This window comes from Spermophilus citellus, assembly GCF_964194105.1.
Source record: "Spermophilus citellus genome assembly, chromosome: 11".
Lineage (NCBI taxonomy): Eukaryota > Metazoa > Chordata > Mammalia > Rodentia > Sciuridae > Spermophilus > Spermophilus citellus.
The window spans coordinates 118,492,831-118,502,844 of NC_138192.1; the positions used below are offsets into that span (position 1 = coordinate 118,492,831).

At 52.1% G+C, this 10,014-nt stretch overlaps 1 protein-coding gene across 12 annotated transcripts; it reads right to left on the reverse strand.

Annotated features, from left to right (window-relative positions):
* Positions 1-24: 24 nt before the first annotated feature.
* Positions 25-9,859, reverse strand: ATG9A (autophagy related 9A). 12 transcript variants are annotated; one of them, XM_081262306.1, is made up of 16 exons: positions 9,695-9,859; positions 8,698-8,752; positions 8,174-8,305; positions 8,010-8,053; positions 7,427-7,491; positions 6,514-6,675; positions 6,177-6,318; positions 4,602-5,350; positions 4,366-4,519; positions 4,082-4,261; positions 3,432-3,680; positions 2,913-3,091; positions 2,583-2,700; positions 1,650-1,872; positions 1,345-1,490; positions 25-1,078 (listed from the first exon to the last, which is right to left on the reverse strand). In XM_081262306.1, the coding sequence occupies exons 3-16, from the start codon at positions 8,274-8,276 to the stop codon at positions 1,073-1,075; spliced, it is 2,520 nt and encodes an 839-aa protein (XP_081118432.1). In that variant the 5' UTR covers positions 8,277-8,305; positions 8,698-8,752; positions 9,695-9,859; the 3' UTR covers positions 25-1,072. The 12 variants fall into 12 exon arrangements, with proteins under 12 accessions (XP_081118432.1, XP_081118433.1, XP_081118436.1 ...); XM_081262307.1 differs by having other exon boundaries at positions 8,010-8,084; XM_081262310.1 differs by having other exon boundaries at positions 8,698-8,755.
* Between the last annotated feature and the right edge of the window lie 155 nt (positions 9,860-10,014).

Consider the following 10,014-nt stretch of genomic DNA (forward strand, 5'->3'; position numbering starts at 1 on the left):
TGCACGAGATAAGCCACGACCAGGTCAAAGTCCCTTCTTTATTGAGGGTCATCAAGCTGTACACGGTCCCCACCCCGTTCCTCTGTGAGCGCTGACAGCAGAGATCACCACTCTGCCGCTGCGGACCAGGGTTGGGTGAGGGTGGGACATAGGGTAGGAGCTGAGTCCCAGCATGCAATGCAGCAGCCCAAAGCCTAGGGCGAGGCCATCCCACCTCCATCCCCCTCTAGGGAACAGCGTGATGGGGGCCAGAGCTCTCTTGCTGGGATATAGACGGTTGAGGTCATACTCCAGCCCTGTCCGGTCCATGTGCAGGGGGTAGGGATACAATAAGCAGCAATGGGGGCCCAGGAAGGCCTCATCTCCCAGGGGCCCATCCTAAAAGTTGCAGAGGGCAGCAAAGAATTTCCATACTGCTCCTGCAAGTTAGAAACCTTTCTTAGTGTCAAAAGATAGAGTGAGGGGAGCTGGGAGCTAGGGCCTCCACTCCAACGCAAAGCAAAAGCCAAATGGAAGGGGAGCAAGCGAACAGAATGGGAGCAAGCAGCACACACATGCCAGTGATGTGCAGGAAGCAGAAGAGAGGTGAGCTGGCTGTAGCACTGGGTGAGAACTAGGGATGAGGTAAGGGCCACAGCCTGAGCTGCTCATCTGGGGGTAGACTGCAAAGGTCAAGGGTCCAGGCCCAACCTCCCCACTCCACACTTGGCACAGGTTCTTCCTGCTTGGCAGCTTCTGTGGTAGGCAGCCCTCTGGAGACTTACAGGGGTGGGTGCAAAGGTGGCAGTACTGGGGCTGGGCTGGGGACAAGTTTCTAGCACCACACTCTGAGCCAAGGGGGTCCTGGGGTTGAGGCTAGAGTTCTGTGCGCCCCCAGTTCCTAGGCCACAAATTCTTCTCCTGGGGCTGTGGCAAGCCCAGTGTTGGCACCTCCCTTGGCCAGGCACAGACACACAAACACCACACATGTGGAGCCAGGCAACACTCAGAGGAGCTCTCCCATGGTGAGTGGATGGGATGGTAGGGCAGCGGTGGCCTCCATCCTGGGGCATAAGGACTTTCTCAGCCTTATCTATACCTGTGGAGAGAAAATGGTTGGCAATGGAGAGAGTTTTAAATATCTGCACCATGGGAGCCTAGATATAAAGGAAAAAGAAATTTGATTCCCTGGGAAGATAAGCAAAAGCAAGCCCTGGACTTCAGAGCAGGTGAGTAAGGAAAGGGGAGTATATCTTGGAGGGGAGGGTGCACGGAGTGGGAACACGTTCCTCCACATGGGAAGCTGCCACCTCAGCCTGGAAGTTATTACTTCTGGTAGTGGTTCTCAAGCCCTAGAGCTCTTACCTTGTGCACCTGAGGGGGAAGCTCATCCTCTGAGCCCTCCTCGGGCACAGGCTCCGGGTGCCTTGATGCTGGCTGCCCATCTTCAGCCCACCCTCCAAGGGGCAGGCGGGAAAAGTGAGAGGGAGCCCGGGGCACTGTGCCAGGATCTGGACAGACAAATAAGAACACAAACAGGAAAGAGGAGATGGGTTCAAGGACTGCTCGGAGGACTGGCCTCTTTGGGCCCCATCCTTCTGATCTCTTTCCTCCCCTAAAAACTTATGCTTCCCTGCAACCTTACTCCTTCCATATCCCCAGATGGATACCTGTGATGCCCCCATAGCGCCTCTGGAAGCCCCCATGCAGGGCAGTGGTCTCGGGTGCTCCAGGCCTGGGTGTAGCACAGGGATAGCTGGCAGAGCGAGGGATAGGTTGAGGGGCCCGGGCGCCCTCTCCCCCCTCTTCAGGGGCACTCTCTCCACTCTCATCACTTTCCCGGCGGTGCCACACATGCCGCTCAGGTTCAGCTTGGGTCTGCTGCTTGTGGAGCTGCAGAAGTGAGGGGCTTATTAGTTGAGGGGACAGAGGGTACTGAAACAGCTGCCTCCATCATGGTATCAGCCAGTTCCCACTTGCACCCCCTTCACCTAGAATCCTTCACCCAGGGCACATATGGTGTTAATAGTAGTATATGCCAGATGCCTGATACTCTACAGGTTTGTTCTCAGCAGACTCCTAGAAAAGCCTGTGCATAGGTGGTAAGGACTCCCATTTTACCCATTCATTTGATTCAAGAACAAACTGATCAAGGGTCTAAGTGTCAGGCACTCTTTTAAGTATTGGGACATAGTGGTAAACAAAATAGACAAAGCCAGCAGCCCCTGGTTATACACTGGTGATGGTAGTGGCTAGGCAGAGTATAGACAATAAACAAATAAGGAAAAAATACAGTATGTCATATGGTACCAAAGGCCATGGTGAAATACAGAACAGGAAGGCAGTAAGGGAGGCTTTTACTGAGAGTGGTCAGAGAAAAGTCTCAGGAAGAGGTAATAACAGGAGGAGGAGAAGGGAGCATCTGGATATATCAGGGAATGAACTCTAGGCAGAGGTAACTGAAGGCACTGAAAGTATGCTTGGTTAACACGGTATTAAGATGGTATATGTGAGAATGGAGATTGTAGAACAGGTAAGTTGCAGAGAAGGGATGGGAACCCATGCCTGATTTCTCCTGTTCTGTTTTCCAGCTGCCCACTCACCTGGTGCATATAGAGGGCATGCAGGCTCATCTCCGTGGATGCGTATTCTGACAGCACCAGGCTCTGCAGCTGTCCTTCCCATACGCTGCTTCCGGAGCTGGCTGTCCGGGCATCCACCCTGTCCCTCCCAGCACAGACAGACAGCAGTTGTCAGTATTTTTTTTTTTTGTCCCCAGTACTAGGGATTGAAACCAGGTCCTCACACAGTGCTCTAGGGAAGTGCTCTACCACTGAGCTATATCCCCAGCCCTAGTTATCAACACTCTTTAGGCCCACACAAGTTGCTGGGACTACTATCATACCCTCCCTTCTTGGTCCACTTCTACTCACCCAGAGCCTGTCATGGTGCTGGGAGCCCGGCCTGTGGGAGCTTGCCCAGGCTGCAGAGGGGAGAAGGAGCGCAGGGCAGAGGCAACTTCAGCTCTATGCCTGGAGCCCTGCAGGTCTCTGGGCAGTGGGGGGCCCCGGCAGGATGAGCCAGCTACCACATTTGCAATAAGGCTCAGGGGCTATGAAAAAAAAAAGGATGGGCAGAATTCTCAGAGCAGGGGAGAAGCTTCTAGGTTCCCTAGTATTCTTTTTTTTTTAATATTTATTTTTTAGTTATTGGCGGACACAACATCTTTGTTTGTATATGGTGCTGAGAATCGAACCCGGGCCGCACGCATGCCAGGCGAGCACGCTACTGCTTGAGCCACATCCCCAGCCCCGGTTCCCTAGTATTCTATACCTTAGGGCCCAATGGCCTAGACTAAACAGACAGAAGGAAACCTTCCATTCCATGCCATAGCCCCAATCCCCGAGTCCAGGAGTCCACTCTGCCCATTTCTCAGTCCCCCAGGAACATACCTCAGACTCAGATTGTAAGGACTGGATGGATGTAAAAAGGGCATTCTCAGGGAGCAGACCCCCTTGTGCAATGCCAGCAGCTACTCCATCCCGCTGAACCTGTTCCTTGAGGAAGCCTAGGAAGGCTGTGCTCTCACGTGGTGGCTGCCAGCCAGGGTTGGTGATAGCAAAGTGCATGAGTGACAACTCTGTCTTTCCATCTTCAGCTTGCTGGTACACTGAGGCTTCTGTCTGCCCACCAGATAGCCACTGCACAGGGAAGACATAGTAAGCAAGCCTGTCCTCTTATAGGCACTCTACCTGTACCTCTTGCAAGGTAGGCCCTTCTGGAGGACAGAGACCATAAAGCATTGTCATATCTTGTTCAAGGACCCTAATGCTCACCCCAGGGTAGCAACATGCTGGGTCAGTTGCTTGTGTTGTGCCTTTCTCAAGGGAATTTGGTCAATAGTGCAAAACAGGGCTGAAATCCAGCCCAGGCTGCTGGTTACCAAGTGGTGTCCTAAATAGTACCAAATACTGATGTAGGGCTGGCCAGAGGCAGAGCTGCCTTTTTTGTTGGCTCAGAAAGGGTGACTTTTTGCAGTTTGTCCAAAGACACTATGTACTGGCATCATCCCTGTCCACCTGCCCCTCTTCTCTCCTGCTACCTGGGGGTGACCGTGCTGGCGAACATCCATCTGAGCAAAGGAGCAGGTATCTCCAACACCAACCACCTCCACAGTGAAGTTGCGGAAGAAGTCTATAATCTCCAGGGCCCGTGGGCGCAAGCAGAAGATGAGGATGAGGGGTGTGACAATGGGGCTCAGCAACTCCTCCAAGATGAAAACCTAAAAGGAAAGGGACCAAGGTCATAAGAGAGCAGGAAGGAGCTCGGCCTCACCACCAAGCTACCAGTCAGTCTCTAGCAGGCCCTAACTCCAACTCCACTCACTGCCTTGTACTGGAAGAGCTGGGCAAACTCGTCCCGGGTCTGCGAGCGGTGGGCATTACCCTGCCAGTGGTCAGGCATGTAGTGGATGTGAGCGAGGATCACACGGAGCAGCTGCTCAGGGCAGAACACCATATGCTGGTCTGGGATGAAGGACCTAGTGAGATCAAGCTCATGGTGAGATGCAAACCTTTCCTGGAAGGTTAGTCTGCTTGCTCCCACCTGCTGCCCTGACCCACCTGCACACGGTCACTGTGACTCCCAGGAGTGTGACGGTGGTGAGGACATGCTCCACAGCCAATACATCTTCATCATAGATGGTGAGGGCAATAAGCACAGCCAGGATGGAGCCAGCAAAGAAGGCACCATTCTTGGCCAGCAGTGTCAGCAGAGGTGACAAAAAGCAATTCATGTATTTGGAGGCAGGTTTGTAGCCACGATTGAGGCGGGATTGTAGCTCATGCTCCAGCTCGTTGAAGTGGCGGAGGTAGCAGCGGCCATACAGTGACCAACAGCGTGCTCCCAGGGCCCCTGGCTCGCGCTTCAACACCTCAGCATAGCTGAAGAAGGCGTAGAGGATCTGCCAGATGAGGATAAGGGGGCAGAGCAGGAAATTGGCAATGCCAATCCACAGGATGCGGTTGCTGAGGCGCTGAGCCAGCTCTAGCCGTTGTCCCCCACGTTTGTACTCAGCCTTGAGGCTCCATTCATTGAGAAACAGAGAGCCAGGTCCCCAGAATAGGATCAGCTCAAAGTTGTACTTGAGGCCACGGGTAAAGAAGACAGCCTCTCCAAGGCCAGGCAGGCGGAAGCGCAGGGGGAGAAGGGATTTGTTCACCAGTGCCACCATGTAGTTCTGGAAACGGAGGATGCGGTGGTAGATGTCCAGCTCTGTCAACTCACGCTTGTGGATACAGATCTGATGCTCTTTCTGGGTCTGCACAATCCGGGCCTGTACTTCCTGCCACGTGCAATAGGGCAGGGCGGACTGCAGGGTGGGATGAGGAAGAAACAAGGTATGGAAGGGGGAGTTGTTAGCCCGACCCCTTACCCTGCATAGATGTGGCCCAAGTAGAGCCTTTAATCAGACACTTCCTGACCTATTGCTCTAGTTTGGATCTAGAATGTGTTCCCCAAAGACCCATGTGTTAATGGTTTGGTCTCCCATTAGCTGGTGGCACTATTGGCAAGTGGTGGAACCTTGCAGAAGTAGGGCCTAATAGGAATAAGTTAGGTCATCAGGGGCATTCCCTGGAAGGGGATATAGGGACTTGGGACCCCTGACTTTCTCTTTGCTTCCTGGCTGCCATGAGATGAAAAGGCATCTTCTACCACGTGTCCCATCATGATGTACTTCCCTGCTATAGGCCCCCAAACCACTGGATCAACCAACCATAGACTGAAGCCTCTGAATTGTGGAATAAAATAAACCTTCTCTCTCTCTTTTGCATTCTAGGGATTGAACCCAGGAGTGCTTAACCATGGAGCCATATTCCCAGCCCTTTTTTTTTTTTTTTTGAGACAGGGTCTTGCTAAGTTGCTTAGGGCCTTGCTATATTGCTGAGGTGGCTTTGAACTTGCAATCCTCTTGCCTAAGCCTTCCGAGTTGCTGGGATTACAGATGTGTACCACCATGCCCAGCTAATCTTTTCACTTTATAAGCTGATTATCTCAGGTATTTTGTAACTGTAATAGAAATCTGATTAGCACACCTGCCAATGATGAATCTGGACGGACATGTGATATTCAGAATACACCTCATCCCTCCCATGATGTCTTACATTGTAGTGCTAATGGTCCAAAGCCAATCTTACCATGGGAATGCGCAGAGCATGCAGGTAGAAGGAGTGGATCTCCCAATAGCAGCAAATGTTATAGATGAATTTGATAAGTCGGTGGATCCAGAAGACACCAGCAATGACCAGAATGGTAATAAGGGAGCCATTTTCCTGTATCCTAATGGGGACAGAGAAAGTGAAGTGGGGTGGTCCTTGAAGAATGAGTCTTAGAGACATTCTGCTATCCTAAAAAATTCTGCTAGGCCGAGCCTGAGTCTGCATCTGGGGTACAAGTTGCTGCCTCATACTCCACTCCATTCCCTACCTACTAGAAGAATTGCAGACCCCAGTGCCTTCTCACCTACAGCCTCACCTGGCACTGCAGACTTGGGCAGGCAAAAAGGCATCTGGCAGAGTGACCTTGACGGGCTCAGTAGGGTGAAGACTGTGGTTCACCATCTTGTTGGCAAATAGGATGTCATAGTCCACACAGCTAACCAGGAAGGTAGTGAAGGCAACCACAAAGAGAAACTGCCTAGGGAGTTGGGAAGAGGGATGCAGTCTGAGAATCAGAGAGGCACCGGTAAAATAAAGTGGAACAAGAGAGAGCTTGGAAGCAGCCAAAGAAATCAAAGGCGATGAACTCCTAACAGGCTGCCTCTGTTCAACCTCTTGGGACATTCTCAGGCCCAAATTGGCTCCTATTTTTTACTCTTAGCTTCAGGCACCACAGAATCATTCTGCTTTCTCACTTTATGATAATCTGTCACCACCACTAGACTTAACTTGCAGAGGTTTTATAACTATGGTTTCTCGAATCTAGCCCCTGATCCCTTTGGATGGTAGTTAGAAGCTCTTGGGGGATGTGAACTCTTTTCTCATTGAGAAATGGCTTCTCAGACCCTTCCCCTCTGGCAACACTGTATGGCTCCTCCCCATTAGAAGGCTCCGTGCCCAGCAGCAGGTCTAAGGTACAACTAATGTAGAACAGAGGCTCTTAACTGTCTGCTACCTTTGAGACATCCTGACTGAACCTGGCATATCCACTGCAACTCTGATGATATGATCAAGGTATGAGTTCTTTTCATAGAAGAGACAGGACCTGGAAAGCTCTTCTTGCAAGAGGTGAAGCTATAAGTTTTGGCATCATACCTGGTCTTGTAGAGTTTGGAGCCTGGGCCCCTTCCAGTCTAGGACTATGAGATCTTGGCAAGCAGAGTCAGGGTTAGAGCAAGGAAAGATAGATGAATTCCTTCACGACATCATTCATTCCTTTGTATACTTACATGAGCTCAAAGATCTCCCCAATGAGCATACACGTGAAGCCATTCTTCTGATGAAGATTATAAACGTGTTAATTGTTAAGAAAAGGTGGTCAGTAAAGATAACATTTATACATTTAGACCTTGATGTCATGCACCTGAGCTTAAGTTCCTGGCTCTGAAGGTCTAGACTTTATACAAGTTATTTAACCTCTCTAAACTTTTGTCAACTGTGGAATGGCAACATGTCTCACAGAGTTATTAGGTATAAGAAAATGCATGCAAAGTATTTAACACAGAAATGACAAAGAATGAGTCAAAAGACAGTAATTATTATGATTATTAACATCCCATCAGAAAGGTGGATCATCTTAGAAAAGTTCCTTATAAATTAACACCACAAAGTGCACCTAGGCACGTAGCTCTTGGTAAATGTGGCATATCATTATTTTTAATAATCATTATTTTACTAGCCTCTTTCAGCCTCAGGATGGGCTTCATTTCTTCTTCCAGGGATCAGTTGAACCCACCCCTGCATCCCATCAGTGACCTGGCTCAGAGAAGGGCTAAGGGTCCCAGAGCTCTAACACAGAGACACAAAGGATATTCGAGAGAAAAAGAGGTCAAGGTTTTCGATGTGGTGCCAAGGTGCTGTGGGCACAGGAGCAGAGATGTCAGAGCTCTGAAGGAACAAAAGCCCCTCACTCTCTCAATGTTCCTCCACCCACTCCCCCCTCAGCTCAGCTCTGGCTGTTGTACCCAAGAACTCACACTTGCTTCCCTCAGCAACATGCACCAACAGGTCCTCCTCCCCTGGAGGGGAATCGCTATAAGATGCCTCTAGGCGCTGGTATTCAGTGTCAAACTGCGCCATCACCGCAGCCCCCTGTCCACCTTGTCCACCTGCCAGTGATGAGGAAAAAGAGACACTGGTTCAGGCCCAGGTGCTGCCTGCCTGTTGCCCTGTCTACTAGGCCAGAAGGAGTGAGAAAGAATCCTTGGGTTTTGTCTTCACCACCAGTCTCCTTGGCTCAAAGGCAAAGCAAGAGTAATAACCCAAGGAGAGTAGTAAGCTTAGGGACTGGATGCCCTTAACTGTGGTCAGTCATTCCCAGAGACTTTCCCTGGTCTGAAGCCAGAATCTGCTCCTTTGGTGGGGAGCAGGCTATTTCATCTTCTATTCAATAGAGAGCAAGGTCCCTCCCCTACCCCTCCTGGAATCCCTGGTCTCCCCAGAGACTAGCAGTTTGGAAGCATGTTGTAAACAAAGATTTGAGATAAGCACATGGCCCTACCAGCTCCATGGACAGTGTCTGCTCCACTCCAGCCCTGGATGCCCTGGCTTGACAGCTGCTGGAGGAGAAGGCGTCAGGCCCCAGAGAGTGGGGAATGGGGACAGAAAAGAAACCAACCCTCCCATGCACCCAAGTTCCACTAAGAGGAGGACAGGGAGGCTGCAGTGGGGAAAAGGCCCCTTCCAGTCTAGGACTGTGAGATCTCCTTTGGCTGTACTATAGAGGGTCACTCATCCACCTCTAGAATCCCCAGAAGCAACTTACTGACCCTGTGGAGACTGAGTCAGTACTGGCCAGAGGCTGGGGGCCCCTCTAGATTTTTCCTCCACTGCCCTGTCTCAGTTTAAAAAATTAGATATGGCCCTCAGGGTCCACAAAACCCCCAATAAAAGTGTTATCTGAAAAGGACCTTTCTGGTCAACCCCTTCACCTGCTTCCTTCGCACACAGACATAGCTTCTGGCCAGGAAATTCCAAGTTAGTGTAAACCTCAGATCCCGGGTGAATACGTGGATTCCCTACGTCCCTGGAGCCAGGCATGGACAAGGTGGTGTTCACCAAGTCAGTGCAGACCCTGGGGACTGTGGATCTGGCCCCACCTCGCCCCAGTGGGATTCCCTGGATTAGTGGCAGCCCTGCCTCTCTGCGAACTCACCACTCATCAGGTCAATGTAGACCCAGGACCCATGGATCCCCAGCAGGCAGGGCCTGGGCTTAGGGGTTCCAGCGGATGTTGGAGGGGTAGAGCCCGACCTACAGCTGACGCCCGGGTGGACTGGGTTACCTCCCTACACCCAGCCACCCGGGCCTGAGCCCGACGCGCCCCAGGGTCGCCGGGCCCTAGGCCAAGGGCTCGGTTCCCAACAGCGGACAACCTCACGCGCGTCCCCGCCGCCCGTGCGCGCCACCCCTCCGCGCGCCCGCTATCAAAACATTCTGACTGCGCGCCCCCGCCCCGCCCGCGGCGCCCCTTCCCCCGTTACTCGCTGCGAGCTCACTTGGAGCTCCGTGGGCACTCTTGGCCAGCTCCTGCCTGGGCCCGGGGATTCCAATAACCAGTCTCGCGTGTCACCTCAGGAACCGCGACCCGGGCGATTCCAGGGACTCGATCTGTTCGGCTCTGCTCGGTCCGACCCGGAGCTCTAGGCCCGGCGTCTGCCACTCACCGTCATCTGCAGCCTAATTGGCCAATGAAAATGGGAGGAGGAGACACATCGGCCAATTCTCGAGTCCAGGGGCGGGACGAAGGACACCAGGAGGGTCTTGGAAGTCAGAGGACCAATAGTGCGCTCAACGTAGGGAGGGACTCGGGGGCGGG

Excerpts from the sequence above, each read along its gene's own strand:
- ATG9A (XM_081262316.1), bottom strand. The coding sequence starts at position 8,276 with ATGGCGCAGTTTGACACTGAATACCAGCGCCTAGAGGCATCTTATAGC. Across the intron at positions 3,092-3,431 it reads CCTTACAATCTGAGTCTGAG|CCCCTGAGCCTTATTGCAAA; the intron begins GTATGTTCCTGG and ends TTTTTTTCATAG. Across the intron at positions 1,873-2,582 it reads ATGCCCTCTATATGCACCAG|CTCCACAAGCAGCAGACCCA; the intron begins GTGAGTGGGCAG and ends TCACTTCTGCAG.